The sequence below is a fragment of the Gloeophyllum trabeum genome (genome assembly GCF_000344685.1).
Source record: "Gloeophyllum trabeum ATCC 11539 unplaced genomic scaffold GLOTRscaffold_00006, whole genome shotgun sequence".
NCBI lineage: Eukaryota > Fungi > Basidiomycota > Agaricomycetes > Gloeophyllales > Gloeophyllaceae > Gloeophyllum > Gloeophyllum trabeum.
In genome coordinates, this window is record NW_006920415.1 from 1,333,695 (window position 1) to 1,351,679 (window position 17,985).

Genomic DNA, 17,985 nt, shown 5'->3' on the forward strand with positions numbered 1-17,985 from the left:
ACGATAATTCTGGTACGCTGAGAGGGTGAAGTACAAAACTTGGATTTTCCACTACGCTCCATACATTTTTATGCTATTGGAATGGTTTTGCGTCCGCCCGGAGTTAAATAACAAATATGCTCCGCATCCCACACAATTACTCAGCCTTTGCCCACCGCTATACCATGTCCCATACGATCCTGCCGTGTTTCCACGTGCTCGTCCTAGGTCCTAGAGGTAGCCTCGACGCGTCAATGCTCGCTTGAAGTGCCTCATCACGCGGTACTGCAGGCTGATCACGTGCGGATTAGCTCCGGCCGCTTGCTGACTGATACGTTCCGTCCGGCCGTCGATTTACGTCCGCTGACTCGGTCGCTTTGACGGAAACGAAGGGGAGTGATGACTGGGGAGTGGTAATACCAATGACTCACTGCGACGCGGGCCTCCGCCGTTCCCGGAGATAATTAGTCACAAAGGTATTCTTCCGGGTGACTTCGGAGCATCTGGCTGCGGAGCTAAATCATTTTGGTGATCTGCGCCTGCCTTGAGGACGTTAGAAGGTCCGGAATTAAATACAGAACCCTTCGTCGGTTACTTGTCGCGTAAGAGGTTCGACAGGTGGTGTCGAATAAACTTTGGAGGGGATGTATGGTGTGTCAAATTCACAATTTCGGGGGTCAGAAGATCGCTGGGGCTTATCAACGCGCCACAACCGCGCGAAGCACGATCACATACGACGCGGAGAAGAAGAATCATCCGAAGACTCAGACACTGACGAAGATAACCATGAGCTAGCTTTACAAGAGCAGTTCAAATACCGAACTCTCCTTGAACCCAACCTGCCACCTCATCTCCACACTGCCAGAAATTTCTTGCAAGTGACTAAAGCCTGCTTGATCATCATGTTTGAGCTAATGCAGGCCGAGGTAGTGGTTTCAGCACGTCACCATCCAGCATCAAGTGATACTCACCAGCCTTGCTGGGCTCGTAGTCAAGCCACTGCTCGCAGATGGACTCATTCTCGCCCTCTGCGAGAAAGCCAACTAGAAGATTTGACAGAGTGGAGATTGGTACAGTGGCCGCAGAGCAGATCCCCCAGTGAGACTCTCGAATAATGTCCGGTTTCGTGGTTGGAATAGTCCTACGTCGCAATGGGGACATGTAGAATCGGGCCCGCTGGAGGGAGCAAAGAGCTCGTGACACACCGGACAGGCAGGGGATATTTGGAACCTGTCTTCCAGCTCGAAGTTGTAGATTACTGATGTCAGCGTCAGCATCTTGTCGTTCTGCACGAGGTGTCCAAGGGCAATAAAAATGGTCCGCATTGTCCACAGGATGAGTGAGCACACGCAGAAAGTGACATGATACTTGATATTGAGGGAAGAAACTAGAATCAAGACCATGCGCATGAACCAAGAGTGGTGCGACTCTGAGTAAGACCGTCCAGGCTCGCAAGGCTCAAGCGGGGGAATGTCAAGCATGGGGGCAGCGCGAGAGGTCCTGGACTCATCCGCTGCAAATCTGCTGGAGGCAAGAGGATTCTGGATATCGCCTCCATCGTCTGGATTGTCATAGAGATCAAGCTGTTGAGTGCTGAGTTGTGATTGCTTCTGGAGAGTCAAGACTTCCGTTTGAACACGGACCTTGCATGCACGCAGAGCTCATTGTTGAGCAAGAGATTTGTCCTCAGGGGCTGTGGGCTGCACAGGTTCCTGACGTCCCAGGTTCAGATCTCCAGTAGGTGCAGGCAGCTTGGGAGCAGTTGGGGCAGGGAAGGCTTCAGCGTTGGTGGCAGGATCACGCGCATATAGCGACGCACGGTCATCACTCAAGTCCTCTTGTCAATCGGGATCCTTGGTGGACCTTGGGGAGGGCACATATACCGAGCCATGATCGTCAGGAAAGTTGTCGGCAGGAGGCCCAGCCTCATTAGAGCTCTGATTGATGCTGCTAGATGAGTCAGAATCACTGGGGGAGGAGTGCGATTCGGTCAGAAGACCTGCCGAGCATGTAAGTTCATACTGCTGGTCATGAGAATACTGCAAAGTAAAGATAGGATCAGTTGAAATACATCTTACGAGCTCGGGAACAGATAGAAGGCTTACATTAACATCCATGTTAAATATATCTTCATCATGGGGCTGCTTGGACTCTATCTCAAGTGGTCTGTGAGTTGGTGCCTGTGGCAGGGATGCACTCGGAGCATCAGGAACGATGGGCAGCGGCGGGCATATCCCTCTGTGAGAGGAACCGAAGGGGTGGGATAGCGAGGTAGATGGCTCAAGTTCCCAATTGGATTCCCCGGGATCTGGACGGCAGAAGTACGTACCCCCTTGATTATTTTGGAAGGTGATTTTGTTGTTCCACCGAAATTCCTCTCGTTGGTGCTTCTATTTCTTCCAACGACTTACTACTTTTCCATGGCAGGCTTGACAGTAGCATCGGTAATTTTGTTTCTTAGTGGATGCCGAAGACATGGTGCCCAGGAATGAAGGGGGAGAGCGGGGGAGGACCAGACGATAAGATGGGGGGAGGACTCAGGAGTGGCGAGTGAGCGAGGGACTTGGATCTGTCTTGTTCCTCTTTGCCTGAGTCGTCTTCAGTGGTGTGTGGGAGTGCTTGCACTCTCAGTGCAAGCTTTCCCACAGTCTGAGTCACTGCTAGAGGGTGTTTATTGTCGGACTTAGTATTTCCAGATGCCGAGCATCAGCCAGCTTGGTAGTACGAGCTCAATTAGAAGTCATAATACATTCTAGCCGGGCACAGGTGTAAGGAGTGCGAGTACCTATGAGAACTCAAGGTAGACGTGTCTCCTCGTATGCGCACGTACATCACACATTCAGTGTGTGATTTGCTCACATGCTTTGATCTTGTCACGTGTACTTGAACTCATCATAGGTCATGTGCTTGCTTGATCCGATAGATTAGATTACATCTTGTACTCATATCTGTTCGTAGTGTAAATACCCGTGTCCTGAACCCAGTAACTACAGATCTCAAATATGCTGAATGGTGCACGTCGGGAAGCTCACGACAAAGTGATCGCACTTGGGGGGGGGGATGTCAATGCAATACTGAACAAACTCGAAGCATCATACAAAAGTGGAGAAGGATGGCGCTACTACATACGGCTTAATGATCAGCAAGTCATTACAGCATTGTGGTGGCAATCACCAGAGCAAGAGGCTCTCGCCCATCGCTTTTCGGACATACTGATAAACAACAATTCTTACGGCAGGAATCAGTATGGCTACCCACTCAATATTGGCATTGGTATTGATAACTTCGGCAAGAATCGGAATCTCTGGTATTGCCTGCATCAGACTGAAGACACCAAGACACATAAGTGGGTACTCCCAAACCATCTGCATGGGACCAGAGAAGTCCCGCCCGAAGTCCTCATGGCAGATCATCACGCATCAATTGTGGCCAGTGCAAAGTTTGTTCTTCCCTTAACACTGATATGCACAGACACACAACAATCACCAAGGACCAAAAGAAATAAACCTAACACCAGTGGTATGGGTGGAGGCAGTCTGAGACAACTGAGGGGTATTTTAATAGTTCGAGGGGGAAGGAGGAGTAAGACGACATAGGGTAGTCAATAGGAAGACCTAGAAAAATAAAACAAATTCTTTGATGCCTGAAACAAACACTAGTTGACGCGACGGAGTATTTATCTCCGAAAAGTGTATTTATCTCCGAAAAGTCGCAATCAAAGTCGCAAGCAATGACACCTGTTGTAGGATCATGCCCGCGGTGGCCGAAATTGCTGGAGAGACTTGGTTAATTTTATTTCGCTATGTAGGACACACCGGAGATAATTAAACCGACGGTGGAGATAAATCACTCGACGAGTCAGGCCTATTGGCAAAGCTAGGATCGGTTATAATTCGCTAAGTTCGACACTTTGGAACTTCGAGGGTCACTGAGATCGTAACGCTAATTCTCTGAGATGGTGAAGTCGAAACTTGTTTTTCTGTATGCTACTTTGTACAATTTATACTACAGGAATGGCTTTGCGACCGTCTGGAGATAAATAACAAATAAATGCCGCTGCCCACCAGATTGCTCAGCACTTGCCGCCATTATACCATGCACCATACAACTCCCTTGCGCTCCCACTTGCTCGTCCCAGCCCCTAGAGGTCGCCTCGATGCTCCGCCACCTGCCCTAAGCGGTCCCATCACTCCGCGCGATGCACTAGTCACGTGCTAATTACCGCTGGCCGCTCGCTGACTGATGCTGACCTCATGGTGACTCATATACATCTGCACCTTCGGTATTTTGATGGAAATGAGGGGAGTGAGTGTTGGAGGTTGGGCATGAGGAAGACGCCCCTCGATAGAAGTGTCCGCGGGTCCCGGAGCTAATGCAGCTAGAAGTCGCATTGGTTAAGTCACTCCAGAGCTTCGGTGCGCGGAGATAAAGCGCAGAATGGGTCCGAGTACGCCTCGAGGATGTTGGGAAGTCCGGAGCTAAATAGAAAAAGTCTTTAGAGCCCATAGAAGCCTAGAGGTGTGTGAGCGCTGTGTCGAATAAGCTCCAGAGGGCTTGTACAATGCGCTGAGTCCGCGTTTTCGGGGGTCAGACGATCCTGAGGCTTATCAACGGTCATGACAGGGATACATCTCCGCAGCTAAATAGTCTGCTGCAGTGGGGTAGCCGATAAGGAGAACCTTCCATTGCTCTTCGAAATCGTCTGGGCTCACAGCTCGGTATGTCTCCCAGAAGTCTGCCTTGAACTGGTCCCATTGTGATCCGAGCCGAATGCGCACAGCAGTAGTCATGTTACCGTCGATGTGATGAAGACAGAAGAGATGGTGCGTTGATAAGCCTCAGGATCGTCTGACCCCCGAAAACGCGGACTCAGCGCATTGTACAAGCCCTCTGGAGCTTATTCGACACAGCGCTCACACACCTCTAGGCTTCTATGGGCTCTAAAGACTTTTTCTATTTAGCTCCGGACTTCCCAACATCCTCGAGGCGTACTCGGACCCATTCTGCGCTTTATCTCCGCGCACCGAAGCTCTGGAGTGACTTAACCAATGCGACTTCTAGCTGCATTAGCTCCGGGACCCGCGGACACTTCTATCGAGGGGCATCTTCCTCATGCCCAACCTCCAACACTCACTCCCCTCATTTCCATCAAAATACCGAAGGTGCAGATGTATATGAGTCACCATGAGGTCAGCATCAGTCAGCGAGCGGCCAGCGGTAATTAGCACGTGACTAGTGCATCGCGCGGAGTGATGGGACCGCTTAGGGCAGGTGGCGGAGCATCGAGGCGACCTATAGGGGCTGGAAAGAGCAAGTGGGAGCGCAAGAGAGTCGTATGGTGTATGGTATAGCGGAGGAAAGTGCTGAGCAATCCTGTGGGTAGCGGCGTTTATTTGTTATTTATCTCCGAACGGTCGCAAAGCCATTCCTGTAGTATAAATTGTACAAAGTAGCATACAGAAAAACAAGTTTCGACTTCACCATCTCAGAGAATTAGCGTTACGATCTCAGCGACCCGAGAAGTTCGAAAGCGTCGAACTTAGCGAATTATAACCGATCTTAGCTTTGCCAATAGGCCTGACTCATCGAGTGAATTAGCTCCGCCATCGATTCAATTAGCTCCGGTGCGTCTCACATAGCGAAATAAAAATTAAACAAGTCCCTTTAGCGTTTTCTACTCCCGTGGGCCCGAACCTACACTCAGTTCCGTGGTTTGCGACTTTGTTTGCGACTTTTCGGAGATAAATACTCCGGAGCGTCCATTAGTGTTTGTTTCAGGCATCAAGGTTTTGTTTTATTTTTCTAGGTCTTCCTACGGACTACCCTACGGCGTCTTACTCCTCCTTTCCCCCTCGAACTATTAAATACCCTTCAGTTGTCTCTGACCGCCTTCACCCATATCACGGGGTTTAGGTTTATTCCTTTTGGTCCTTGGTGATTGTTGTGTGTCAGTGCATATCACCGTTGGGCTTGGGCTTGGGTATGTCAAGTTTTTACAGCTGGTACTAGGACAAACAGCAGGTCCGAAGTCGAAAACCAAGTCAATAAGGCGCTGGGTGGGCCAAAGAAGACTCTGTTACAGTTGTCTGATGCTCTGAATGAACGGACAGAAGGGCAGACAGTCAATGATATGGTTCATGTATGGGAGGTGGGTGGATTGGTACCTCTATTCCATCCACCAGTCATCATACTGATACTCTTTCTCCAGTCTTCACAACAGCAACATAATACCCATATTGAGAGCATTTTTGCACGCCTGCTGGAGTTGCTCCGCAAGTATGCGGGTCCTTACGCTCTAAATATAGTCCGGAATCAGATGGAGCACCGCGTCTTCTATACCACAGAAGTCCTACAGCTTCCTGAAGGTGCACATAGTTGGGTATGTGATTCGGATCATGACATCTTTATCTCCATTGAACCATGACTGCAACTCCCTATAGGAACCATCAATGCTTCAGGCACAACTATGCAATTCAACTGGGATAAAGGAGAAGAGAAGGTATGCATTCCAATATCAGGTGTTGAGATTAGGGTGCTGATCTACCATGCCAGCGATCACATAACAACTTTTCCAATGACTTTGCCCACATTTCTGTGAACTGGCTACTGCAGCAAGCGATCACAAACGGTCTCAAAGTACAGCACATCCTCCAGATTATCTATTTGGGTCCATCAGCAATGCATTACCTACTTTTGCTCACTGATGGACGCTACATCTGTGATTGCGCCATGGGCCTCAGTCTTGGGCTCCCATGCCGGCACTTCTTTCAAGCTTTGGTAAAGTTTAAGGGGCTCATATTTCATATAAGTTTAGTATGGGCAAGGTGCGTAGCGTTTTATATGAATCAAATGTGTGCACAGACCCGTGTCGTTGGGTACGGGTACCCAGGTACCGGTGGGTCTTGGTTTTGAGAGCGCGTCAAACAATGTAGTCTCGATACCTGTCGGGTAACTGGTGTGGCCAATGCAATCTGTGACCGCATCCGTTGGTACTCTCACCTGTGATCCGCACAGTTTACAGGACCATGAGCCATTCATCACTGACTGTGTCACTGGTACCTATACTATGCACTACTTATTATTGCCATCTGCACGAGCTACCAGGAACACATACTGATGTTGCATGTAGAGGGTACCAAGACCCAAAGATTCCATCCCGGCAGTGACACTCTCCAGAGTTGCACCGAGCACCCTCGAAGGTGCTGCTTCGTGCTCGGTTATGGCACCGTTAGTACCCTCCTCGTTCACCAATCCTTTTGGACGTAGACAGTGCAACGGCTCCCCTCCACCTTCTACTCAAACAATTGGAGCTCGGACCATATTTCACAAAGCGCAAGCCACAATGAAGAGCGTGTATCCATATATACAAACTCAAGAACAGCTTGATACTCTTCTGGGTGGAATCAAGGAACTACAGTATGTGTGACGGCTGTTCATTCGATGAGATGCTGAATACTGGTTACAGGGATCGTCATACGCAAAGTGAAACAGAGACGATGATACGTGATCCTCCCGCCATCAACCGGAAAGGCCGCCATCAGACAGCTCAGCTAACATCTCATATTGAAGGCCCACTGCGCGGCGGAGGGCCCACAAAAATGGGACGAACGTCAGCTGTGCAACAGACCTCAACCAACCCGTCCAACCCATCTAGCAATCCTGCGCCATCTGATCCAGCCTCCACCAGTGCAGCACTACTGGGACTTGGCTCTAGCGGAGATGCTGCTGCTCGGCATGCACTTCAGGCTGATGACGTAGATGACCCAGCAAACCTGGGGTGTAAAGATAATATAATATATTTGACCTTTGCGTAGACGTGTGTGTCTATGAACGAACAGACAAGTAAACCCACTTAGCACGTCTAACGAACGAGTGCAAAGATTGGTCGCATTACCTGTGAACGAACAGACAAGTAAACTACAGGTAATGGTAAGTCCATGAATGAACGGGTTCACAAATACAAACTCACCCCACTTAGCACGTCTAACGAACGAGTGCAAAGATGGGGGTGTATCTACAGGGGCGTTGTACTTAAGGTCCTCGAGCTTGCAAGGTATGGTACAGCAATCTAGATACGTCAAAAGGTTATCACAACACTATATGAGCTGTCAGAGTGATAAAGAGTGACAATAAGAGAACGAAAGATAAACATAACCCAAAAAGGAAAGAATGTCGCTAAATTTGGAATCCGTGCAGTTTGCCACAGCCTGAGAAACAGAGTGGTGTCACCTCTCTGATTCCCACAGTCACTCCAACATGGGTGTTGAACTAGGCACTGACTTAGCTGCCAGGTTCTACAATGTACCAGGATGTACCGGAACCCTCTGGAACATTCTGGTATATTCCACTATTGTACAAAGGCATGGAGCTCATGTGGGTCAGTGACATCATAGGTGGAGCTCAGTAGGATTAGGGATATTCCACATAGGTTAGTCAGCCTATGGGCCACAGTGTATATAAACCCTGCAGCTCTGCTGCCTAATGACAAGGGTCGTTTATACAAGCTTTACCAGTAGCTACAGCATCCACTCAATACAGGTGAGTTGTGTAGGGCACACTGTGCGTGCTGCTGCCTCCATAACTCTTCATCAATGGGGAGGAAACGTCGGAGGTGTGGCTTGTGTAAACAAACAGGTCACAATCACCAGATGTGTCCGACTCAAACAGGGACACAGTGGGAGATAGATGGACATTAGATACAGATCTCCTGTGAATTATCGTATGACTCGCTAATGGTACAGAGGATCTGAGTGCAGATTAGTTTCTCGATTCATAGATGTCACGTTCGTAGTTCAGCAACTCCCCTTGCCAGATAAGCAAAATTATTAAGGGGGGTTGCTGGATAGAATTATCCGGTTTTTTGTTAGGAAGCGATGTCCTAACTAGTCGTCTTGAGATAACTGGGCCACGTGCCAACAGTTATGTCGTCACTACCTCAGTAAGCTTACTGAAAGGTAGGTCTGGCTGGGCTGATGCCAACGGTCAAGTCAAGAGTCCAGGTAATTGCTGTATTCAACAGGAGGTTGAACTAAGGAATACATGGGTTTTCCTACAGTATATATAGTAACTGGTATAGGGGTTAATACCCAAAGAAGAGAACAATAAGAAAGGATGTGTTAGCTATCCTGTGAGAATGTAACTCAGAGAAATGAGAAATACAAGGGCGCCCATTAGTAGAAGGTGAGTCAAGGGAGATAACGTGTGAGAAGAAGATAGCGTCCATGGGAAGGTCTACTCAGAGAAAGGTACTGTCCAATAGCAATGCTCGGAATGGAAATAGAATGAGATAAGCATGGGAAAATCATAACATTTTTAACTTGTAAATTTATTGTAATCAGTCTGTGAGATTGAAATTGTGTTATGATTTTCCCATGCTTATCTCATTCTATTTCCATTCCGAGCATTGCTATTGGACAGTACCTTTCTCTGAGTAGACCTTCCCATGGACGCCATCTTCTTCTCACACGTTATCTCCCTTGACTCACCTTCTACCAATGGGCACCCTTGTATTTCTCATTTCTCTGAGTTACATTCTCACAGGATAGCTAACACATCCTTTCTTATTGTTCTCTTCTTTGGGTATTAACCCCTATACCAGTTACTATATATACTGTAGGAAAACCCATGTATTCCTTAGTTCAACCTCCTGTTGAATACAGCAATTACCTGGACTCTTGACTTGACCGTTGGCATTGGCCCGGCCAGACCTACCTTTCAGTATGCTTACTGAGGTAGTGACGACATAACTGTTGGCACGTGGCCCAGTTATCTCAAGACGACTAGTTAGGACATCGCTTCCTAACAAATTGCTGTCAAAAAATGTGGCGAGTAATCGAAGCTGTCTGTCCAATTGGGGTTGAATTGGGGTTGCACAAACCCACTGAAGCCCCTTCTGTGCCCTCCCCCTAATGGTTTCCATAGTCACTACTACTGGCATTGCATTGGAAATGTGATGCCTCTACAGAAGCCTTGTATACATATAATTAGTCATCGGGCATGGACAACTTGAAATTCATGGATATCACTGTTTACTGTACAACAATATGTGCATAGCAAACTGTATTTTATAGATTGAAAGCATCGCCGCCATTGTCTTTCTCGCTAAATACAACAATAGTTGCGGTGTGGCAATTCCCTAGGCTCTGCTCAGGTGGCGTGGCATCCCCTCACGTGCCCAGACGTTCGCCGTTCGCGAACGCGTTCGGCGGGCGAACCTCCCAGTCGCCAGGGCGTTCTCGAGAACCTTAAGTTGTCCGAAACGCTCATCCAGGCTTACGCGGTCACCACAATGCCAGTACTGCAAGTCAACATCAAGCACGCGGGCAAGACCCTCCCGCTCCTGCTCGACACCGACCAGCCCGCCGCCGCCTTCAAGCACGCCGTCAGCGCCGCCACGCGCGTCCCCGCCGACAGGCTCAAGGTCATGCTCAAGGGCGGCGTCCTCAAGGTCCGCCTTTTCTTCTGTGCTGTGCGATCGCTCATCCACCCCGCAGGACGACACCGACTGGAGCAAGGTCGCGCCGAAAGCCGTGAGTGCCGTCTCCGCACCTGCATCCCGTATTCACCCACCCCAGGGCCAAACATTCATGGTCATCGGCGCCGCCACCGAGCTCCCCAAGCCCCCGCCCGCCCCCACCGTCTTCATCGAGGACCTCCCCGACACCGAGCTCGCTCGGGCCTCCGCCGCCCTCCCCGCCGGCCTCCGCAACCTCGGCAACACCTGCTACATGAACGCCACCGTGCAGGCCCTGCGCGCCATCCCCGAGTTGCAGACCGCTTTGGACAATGCCCCCGCCGCCGCGCTCGGCCCGCTCCCCCGGGCTTTGCGCGACTTGTACAGAAATATGCGCGAGACGACGGAGCCGGTCACGCCGATGGCCTTCCTCAGCGTGCTCCGCCAGGTCGCGCCGCAGTTTGCGGAGATGGACAGGACAAAGGGCGGCGTGATGCGCGGGTACGCGCAGCAGGGTGCGTCTGCCCTCTATTTGTTTTTCTGGGCCGCTGATGACGCGGGCGACAGACGCGGAGGAGTGCTGGACGGCGATCGCCAACGCGCTCAAGGACGTCCCCGGCCCCTCCGGCGCGGGCAGGTTCGTCGAGCAGTACATGCAGGGCGAGATTCGCCGCGAGTGCGTGTGCTTCTTCTTTCTCCTCCCCTTCCCCTTCCCCCCTCCTCACACCCACGCAGACTCAAGACCGCCGAGGCCCCCGACGAGCCCCCGACCGTCGCGCACGAAAGGGTGCTCAAGATCGAGTGCAACATCACCGGCAGCACCAATTTCATGCTCCAGGGCATTCTCAGCGTGCGTGCCTCTCCCTCCCTCCCCCCTCCCTACCGTACTAAACCCCAATCCCCCCCAGGCGCTCACCCAAGAAGTCGAAAAGACCTCGCCGACGCTCGGCCGGCAGGCCGCGTACACGCAGACCGCGCGCCTCGCGCGCCTGCCGGCGTACCTCACCGTGCACATGGTGCGTTTCGCGTGGAGGAGGGATATCAGTAGGAAGGCGAAGATTATGGTGAGTGGGGTTTGGGTTGGTGTTTGTGTTTGGTTTTTCCTGCGCGCTTTCTCTGCGCTGTCTTTTTCCTCTCTCTCTCTCTCTCTCTCTCTCTCTTTCTTTTCCTCTCACTGTGCAAGGAGCGGGTGACGCTAACCCGCCCGCCCGCTCTCCGCAGCGCAAAGTAAAGTTCCCGCCCGAGTTCGACGCGCTCGACCTCGTGACGGACGAGCTGCGCGCGCGGCTCGCCCCGCTCAACCGCCGGCTGCTGGACGTCGAGAAGGCGCGGAGGGACCGGCGGAACGTGCGCCGGCGGACGAAGGCGCCTACTGCTTCCACTGCCTCTTCAACTACTCCTGGAGCGGGGTCAACTAACACTGACGCTGGCGCCGGGTCGACTACCACTACCAGTACTAACACTGAGGGCGCCCCGATGGAGGTGGACGCGCCGGAGAAGAGCGAGGCGGCGTGGGTCGCGGAGGAGCGGCGCGAGCTGGAGGCGCTCGTGAGCGAGGAGCTCAGGCGCGACGAGGGGTGCAGTCTGCACGGGCTGTACGAGCTTGTCGGTGCGTGCGCGTCTGCCCATTTCCGATCGGTACCTATTTACCTACGTGCACGCCCACAGCGATCGTGACGCACAAGGGCGCGGCGGCGGACGCGGGGCACTATATCGGGTGGGCGAAGCGGAGCGCGTTCCGACGCGGGGATGGTGGGGGCGCGGACGAGGAGGAGGATGATGAGTGGCTGAAGTTTGATGATGATAAGGTGAGCGTGTTCCCCGCGGAGAAGCTGGGCACGCTCGACGGCGGCGGGGAGGACTCGGCGGCGTACGTGCTGCTTTATAGGAGTCGGCCGCTGTAGGGGGTGGAAAGAGGGCGGGGGTCTAAGGCGGGAAGGGAAGAGGAAGGGCACAAGTGACGAGTGTACGCTTAAGTAGCGGGGAAATTGTATCAGTCGTGAATGTGTGGATAGGTGTCCATAGTAGAATGGATTGATTATACGAGACAGACAGTCTATTACATCCCTATCTGGCCCGTCGCCTTCGTCCCCGTCGCGGGCAACACCGCATCCTCGTCCCTCCCTACAAGCACACATCAGCACCCGTCCCCCACGTACACACACTGCGCACACACTCACCCTCATAAAACTTCTGCAAAAACGACCGCCGCGGCCGCTCCTTCGGCTCGAGGAGTATGCCCAGCACGTGGTCGTTCTGCTTCCAGCAGTTCATCGTCTCCTGGAACTCCTGGTAGCCCTTGAGGAGGAGCACGTCGATCACTTTCTGGTCGGAGACGTAGCGGTTGCGCTCGAACTGCGCGCGCACGGCGTGCCGGATCGCGGAGGGCGGCACGTTGAGCGCGTAGAGGCTGCAGATCTCGGGGGCCTGGGTGGGCGGGGGGTTAGTACTAGTGGGCAGGGCAAGGAGGAGGAGGGGAGGACGCACGGAGCGGTACCAGTCGCGGTAGAGCTGGATGACGCGCTTGCGCGCCTCGGACGGGCTGCTCGACGTGCGCGCCGCCTGCGCGAGCCGCGTCGGGATCGTGGTCATCGTTCGTTGCGTCGGATGGGTTGCTGGTGCAAGTGCAACTCGCTGCGTCCGGGAAACGCCGCGACATACGCTCGATTTGGTGGGCTTGGACGCGGCCTCTATCTTTGTCTCTCCTCTCGCCTCGATATCCTATCCTACTGTAAATATCCATGGCGCGAGGCGCAGGTGCGTATCTGGGGTTTGGCTACGCTGGCGCAGACAGCCTGACGTCGCGCATAGCTGGCAGAGGCAAGTTCAAGGTCAAGCGGGGCGGCGGGCGGAATTTCAGGTGCGCCGTGTCCCATCGTGCGCATGAACGCCACATCGATCTGACCGTGCGTCGGGCGATGCAGCCGGAACATCGCAGCCACGGACGGGGACGACGAGTCCACCGCCGCCATGGACAAATGGTGCGCCCTCTCCCCATATACCAGGAGACAGATCTGACCAGATCTCCAGGGCCGCGCGCGGCAGCGACGACGACTCTGACGAGGACTCTGCGGACGGCGAGGAAGAAGAAGAGGAGGAGGAAGAGTCCGACGAGGAAGAGGAGGGCGCCGCAGCGCCCGCCGCGGGGCAGCCCGAGCTCACGCGCGAGGAGCGCCGCCAGCTGAAGAAGCAGGCCAAGGCCAAGGCGGCCGCGGACGGCCCCGAGGACCCGTACCTCGTCAACCCGAACCACGCCGCGGTCAAGAACCTCAGCCTCGCGGACCTCGACGTGCCGCGCGAGCCGACGCGCCGCGAGCGCGAGGAGCAGGAGAAGAAGGACGCGAAGGAGAAGTGGTGGAAGGTGCGTCTGCGTCTGCGTGGCGGGGCGTGTGGGGGTGGGTGCTGATGCTTTGGTAGCTGCACGAGGCGGGCAAGACGGACCAGGCGAAGGCGGACCTCGCTCGCCTCGCCAAGATCCGCGCCGAGCGCGAGGCTGCTGCCGCGAAGAGAAAGGCGGAGGCCGAGGGTACGTCCATCCTGCATCCTTCTTTCCATCTATCGCACTCACTTCGTTTGCAGCCAAGGCAGCCGAGGTCGAGAAGAAACAAGCGGCCGCGCGCGCCGGGAGACGCTCTTGAAGAAAGTTGTAGCCGTAACAAAGGTGCTTGAAGGAAACAGAAGAAAGAATGTATCGGCAGTGAACCTCTTGTACTCTCGCGGTTGTCATCGGAATTGTATCACTACGAATTCACGCTTTGCTCCATCACCGCGCATGCTATGCCAAGCTGCACATATTGCTGACCAGAGATCTGTACGGTCTTGTGAGAAGCATAGAGCTTCTTTCACCTCTCTGCAGCGCCAACTGAGTCACCGTTATTCGCGTACATACAATATCGCGTCTCATCGCATTATGGATCCGCCCGAGCCTTATTACCTAGCGCACCCGAACCCCAAACACCATCAACGTATAACTAAGCGGGTCACAATGCACATCCGTACATCATGCCTCAAGTCCAGAGGCGACGAAGGACCCGGGGACCATGAGGTGCGGGGAGAAAAAGACTCGCGACAAAACGGGCGTCCCCTCCCATACGACAACCTCAGCCTTCGCATGCATCCCGCCGAACACAGATCCCCTCAGCCCACCCTCGCCTCCCTCATTTGCGCCAGCATCCTCAGCGCATCCCCCACGTCCTCCCGCGTCGGCATCCCGCGCTCGCCCACCCACCCGCCCATCCACGCCCACAGCCGCCGGTACTCGTTCTGCCCCGTCACGCGCTCGACGAGCGGCGCGTTCATGCTCACCTCGCCCCAGTACGCGAGCGCGAGCGCGAGCGTCGCCTTCCGCGGCGGGATCGCCAGCGCGCGCATCCACGCGAGCGCGAGCGGGATGTCGCCCGCGTGCGCGTGCGCGCCGCAGAGCACGATGTACGCGCGGAAGGTCGCGTCGGTGGGGAGGATCTGCGGGTACGGCCCGAACTCGTCGAGCATGACGGGCGCGTCGGAGGCAGGCGACTGAGGTGCGTTGGTGCGGGCGTTGTCATCGTTGTGCCGTCGCGCGCGGAGGATGTTCCGCGCGAGGTCGAGCACGGGCGACTCAATCAGCGCGTCGGGCGACACGCGCACCGCGTGCGCGGGCGGCTCGATGTCGTTCAGGTGCGGCCAGTTGCCCAGGATGACTTCCTGGAAGATGCGCCGAGTGACGCGCCACGCGGGCTCATCATTCCACGTCCCCTTGGGCGCCTTGCGGTCCGCGATTGCCGCCTTTATCCGCTCGACCAGCACCTGCCGCCGCTTCCCGGGCGCCACCTCGGCTGAAGGGTCCGCGGGCCAGTGGAAGGGGTTTTTGAGCTTCAGATTCGCGATAAAGCCCGCGAAGGTGTCGTCCAGCTTCGCACCGAGGTACGCCGCCTCGAGCAGCTTGTTCAGCGTCTCGACGTCCGGGCGCACGCCGTACAGGGCTTCCATGTGGTCCCACAGGACGTACACGACGTCGGGGCGGCGAACGCGGATCAGCGAGCGCATGAACGCGTTAACGACGCCCGCGTCGAGCTTGATCGTGCCCTCAACGGCGGGCAACCCGGGCTTTGCGGCGCGGAAGTCCATGATGTGGAAAGCATTGTGGGCCTTGCCGACCATCGTGAGCACCTGCACGCCGAGCGTCAGCGCCTTGCGGTCCAGCTGCAGCTTCCGCCGGCGCATCTCGTACCACACAAGGCTAGCGGCGACGTAGTCCCGGCGGTCGTGGAACGCTTTCATGAACAGCGTGAACGTCGCGGTCGTCGGGCGGACGCGGGCCTTCGGGCCTGCGAAGAAGTCCCAGAGCTTCTTGAGGTCTGTCTGCGGGTTGCGCACCGCGATGGAGAGAATGGTGGTCCAGTCAGAGATGTCGAGCCGGCGCTTGCGCAGCGTCGCGAGACGGCGCCGGCGGAGCGTCCCCAGCCGCCGGAGGCTGCGGTCGTCCTTGCCGGGCTTGGACTGCTCGAGGTTGGCGAGGCGGGCGAGGTACCTATTGACCGATTCTTCGTCGCGGAAGGAGCGCAAATACGCGGTGTTGTGCCGGGTGACGGAGGCAGCAGGCTGGTCGGGCTCCCGTGTGGGATAGGTCCCGTAGGGCACGATCTCAAAGCCTTTTTGTAGAGACATTTCGCGGATGGCGTCTAGATACGTGCCGGCTTCATGGTGCATACCCGCTCTTGAGAAGACTTTGAGGAAGGCTTCCAGGTGAGCTAGGATGGGCTTTACGCCCTCCTGCCGCATTCTATCCCGGAGCATCTTCGCTAAGTCAAGGGTGACGAATTGGTCTGATAGGAGATACTTGTATGTACGAGGCCATAGCCGTATTTGGCGAGCCGACATCGCGTGGAGCACAGATACAGCCAAGCGGCTGGATTCCCAAGACGAAGGTAGACGGGAAATGGCCTGGAGTAGGTGGTTGTAGTACAGTGCACGAGTCCGACCTTCCATTGGTGTTTCCAAGAACCTAGTGACCAGAGGATTCATCAAAGGAGGCAGGTTATGCTGGCCCAATGCGTAAGCCGCCAGTATCAGAATGGGTGCCTGCAGATGCATCGGAGTAACAGGCATATGAGAGACGGCCAATGGAAGAGCTAGTCGGGCTTGGGAAGCTGTCTTCATTTTGGTGGATAATAAGTGGATCACGAGCCACAAGGGCAAGTGCCTGCTGATCTTTCCTGCGGGAGTAAGCGCGAAGCCCTTCGCTCTCAGCACGTCCATAGCACTGTCGAAGTCGTACGCCCGGACGGCTCCTATCCATCGCTCGAATTCCTCGCGAGACACACCGCATTCGTCCAGCGCCTGCGACAATGCCTCCTGCTTCTTCAGCCTCAGCATCCTGTTGGCCAGAACCCATATTGGATCGCGAGAGAGCTCGCCCGATTTTCGCGAGAGCGCCAGTATGTCATTATTGATGGCTCGAGGGGTAAAGTAGATGGGTTTCCGGGCATTCACGAGCGTAGTCGAAAACAGTCGCGTATTAATTCTCTTCGGCTGGAACAGACGAAAGAGACTCTGCATAGGCCAGCATCTATCACCGACTGTCAGAAGGTATTACAATTTCCAGTATTATAACATACCTGGATGAGCGCAAGTCGTATTCCCAGCCGACCTTTTTGGAACGCCTGAGCCCTGACGTTGAACGCTAGACTTGTAGGCGGAAGTTGGTCCAAGGAATTTGCGAAGAGACGCGTCGTATTTCAGACTGATTTTGGGGAGGCGCAATTCCGGGTCGCGCGGCGAGTTGTTTGCATCTGTTTGGACTCTGCAAGAAAGTGGTCGCAAATCCCCCGCCTCCATAGAGCCTTCCGCATGTTGAAATCACGCATATAAAATGTACCAGCAGGGATGTCATGATACAGAAGATGCAACGTTGGTTCTGAATTTCCGTATTTCCCAATATCAAGTTCATTAGATAGAGGTAACGAGACCGTAAGTACATTTAACAAAAATGTACAACCAACATTGCATCCGCTCGTTGATATAGATTAACTTTTATGAATCAAGTGACGCGTGAATGTGAACGTAGCACGCCGTAGGTTTTCTGGCAGTAAAGAGCAATTAACGACGCGTCCGAACGCGTCGCGGACGTGACAAGCTGTGACACCATCGCAAAAAGTGTCACACCAAATATCCTGGTCACTGTTCGGGCTCTCCTGCCGCAGCAGAAGCAGGTCCCTTCCCCTGTGTTAGAACTGTAAACTCAACATAGTACATGAGTTATATATTCAGCCTTTTACAGCTGTGATCCAGTACTTGTTTTGTCCATTAATTACACAGACTTGTGCTTCCTGGAAATCAAGCTCATCTCTATCAAGGATAGAGAATGCACCCACTGGTGTGCACATAGATATGTTCCAAATGTTTCTGAAGACAATACATAACTTCCCTAAGCACTCTTTTGCCGACCTCGGTAAAATCAACCATCATTTCATCCCGATGGTGGACAGCTCAGGAATAAGAAGAGACAAACATGTTTATATCTACTGTAATGGTAGAATACCTTTCTTGCTGGTTTAAAATAGTGATATACATTG

General features: G+C 53.9%; 7 protein-coding genes across 7 annotated transcripts; 4 read left to right on the forward strand and 3 right to left on the reverse strand.

Moving 5' to 3' along the window:
• Positions 1-879: 879 nt before the first annotated feature.
• On the reverse strand, positions 880-2,456 carry GLOTRDRAFT_93416 (uncharacterized protein; the record flags this gene model as incomplete). Its single annotated transcript, XM_007867717.1, has 6 exons — positions 880-1,155; positions 1,185-1,622; positions 1,863-2,018; positions 2,085-2,287; positions 2,309-2,369; positions 2,391-2,456. 6 exons carry the CDS (start codon positions 2,454-2,456, stop codon positions 880-882), a joined length of 1,200 nt encoding a protein of 399 aa, XP_007865908.1.
• A 3,512-nt stretch (positions 2,457-5,968) lies between these two features.
• GLOTRDRAFT_40967 (uncharacterized protein) lies at positions 5,969-6,891 on the forward strand (the record flags this gene model as incomplete). Its single annotated transcript, XM_007867330.1, has 3 exons — positions 5,969-6,118; positions 6,245-6,358; positions 6,532-6,891. Coding segments are annotated over 3 exons (624 nt in total), but the record flags the coding sequence as incomplete, so codon positions are not given.
• Positions 6,892-7,273: 382 nt separating this feature from the next.
• On the forward strand, positions 7,274-8,636 carry GLOTRDRAFT_26487 (uncharacterized protein; the record flags this gene model as incomplete). The annotated part of the gene is made up of 3 exons (XM_007867305.1): positions 7,274-7,401; positions 7,463-7,588; positions 8,579-8,636. Coding segments are annotated over 3 exons (312 nt in total), but the record flags the coding sequence as incomplete, so codon positions are not given.
• Positions 8,637-10,267: 1,631 nt separating this feature from the next.
• GLOTRDRAFT_138633 (cysteine proteinase) lies at positions 10,268-12,336 on the forward strand (the record flags this gene model as incomplete). The annotated part of the gene is made up of 8 exons (XM_007867718.1): positions 10,268-10,426; positions 10,473-10,508; positions 10,554-10,947; positions 11,000-11,108; positions 11,168-11,282; positions 11,341-11,496; positions 11,654-12,041; positions 12,101-12,336. 8 exons carry the CDS (start codon positions 10,268-10,270, stop codon positions 12,334-12,336), a joined length of 1,593 nt encoding a protein of 530 aa, XP_007865909.1.
• On the reverse strand, positions 11,781-13,058 carry GLOTRDRAFT_60701 (uncharacterized protein). The gene is made up of 4 exons (XM_007867719.1): positions 12,920-13,058; positions 12,613-12,859; positions 12,101-12,556; positions 11,781-12,041 (listed from the first exon to the last, which is right to left on the reverse strand). Exons 1-3 carry the CDS (start codon positions 13,022-13,024, stop codon positions 12,492-12,494), a joined length of 417 nt encoding a protein of 138 aa, XP_007865910.1. The 5' UTR covers positions 13,025-13,058; the 3' UTR covers positions 11,781-12,041; positions 12,101-12,491.
• A 72-nt stretch (positions 13,059-13,130) lies between these two features.
• On the forward strand, positions 13,131-14,248 carry GLOTRDRAFT_138635 (uncharacterized protein). Its single transcript, XM_007867720.1, has 6 exons — positions 13,131-13,189; positions 13,244-13,292; positions 13,357-13,413; positions 13,463-13,793; positions 13,850-13,958; positions 14,012-14,248. Exons 1-6 carry the CDS (start codon positions 13,174-13,176, stop codon positions 14,068-14,070), a joined length of 621 nt encoding a protein of 206 aa, XP_007865911.1. The 5' UTR covers positions 13,131-13,173; the 3' UTR covers positions 14,071-14,248.
• Positions 14,249-14,288: 40 nt separating this feature from the next.
• GLOTRDRAFT_121282 (uncharacterized protein) lies at positions 14,289-17,069 on the reverse strand. The gene is made up of 2 exons (XM_007867721.1): positions 17,029-17,069; positions 14,289-16,979 (listed from the first exon to the last, which is right to left on the reverse strand). Exon 2 carries the CDS (start codon positions 16,967-16,969, stop codon positions 14,570-14,572), a length of 2,400 nt encoding a protein of 799 aa, XP_007865912.1. The 5' UTR covers positions 16,970-16,979; positions 17,029-17,069; the 3' UTR covers positions 14,289-14,569.
• Between the last annotated feature and the right edge of the window lie 916 nt (positions 17,070-17,985).

Excerpts from the sequence above, each read along its gene's own strand:
- GLOTRDRAFT_60701 (XM_007867719.1), bottom strand. The coding sequence starts at position 13,024 with ATGACCACGATCCCGACGCGGCTCGCGCAGGCGGCGCGCACGTCGAGC. Across the intron at positions 12,860-12,919 it reads ACCGCGACTGGTACCGCTCC|GCCCCCGAGATCTGCAGCCT; the intron begins GTGCGTCCTCCC and ends CCGCCCACCCAG. Across the intron at positions 12,557-12,612 it reads TTTGCAGAAGTTTTATGAGG|GGAGGGACGAGGATGCGGTG; the intron begins GTGAGTGTGTGC and ends GTGTGCTTGTAG.
- GLOTRDRAFT_138635 (XM_007867720.1), top strand. Across the intron at positions 13,414-13,462 it reads ACCGCCGCCATGGACAAATG|GGCCGCGCGCGGCAGCGACG; the intron begins GTGCGCCCTCTC and ends CCAGATCTCCAG. Across the intron at positions 13,959-14,011 it reads GAGAAAGGCGGAGGCCGAGG|CCAAGGCAGCCGAGGTCGAG; the intron begins GTACGTCCATCC and ends CTTCGTTTGCAG.
- GLOTRDRAFT_121282 (XM_007867721.1), bottom strand. The coding sequence starts at position 16,969 with ATGCAGAGTCTCTTTCGTCTGTTCCAGCCGAAGAGAATTAATACGCGA.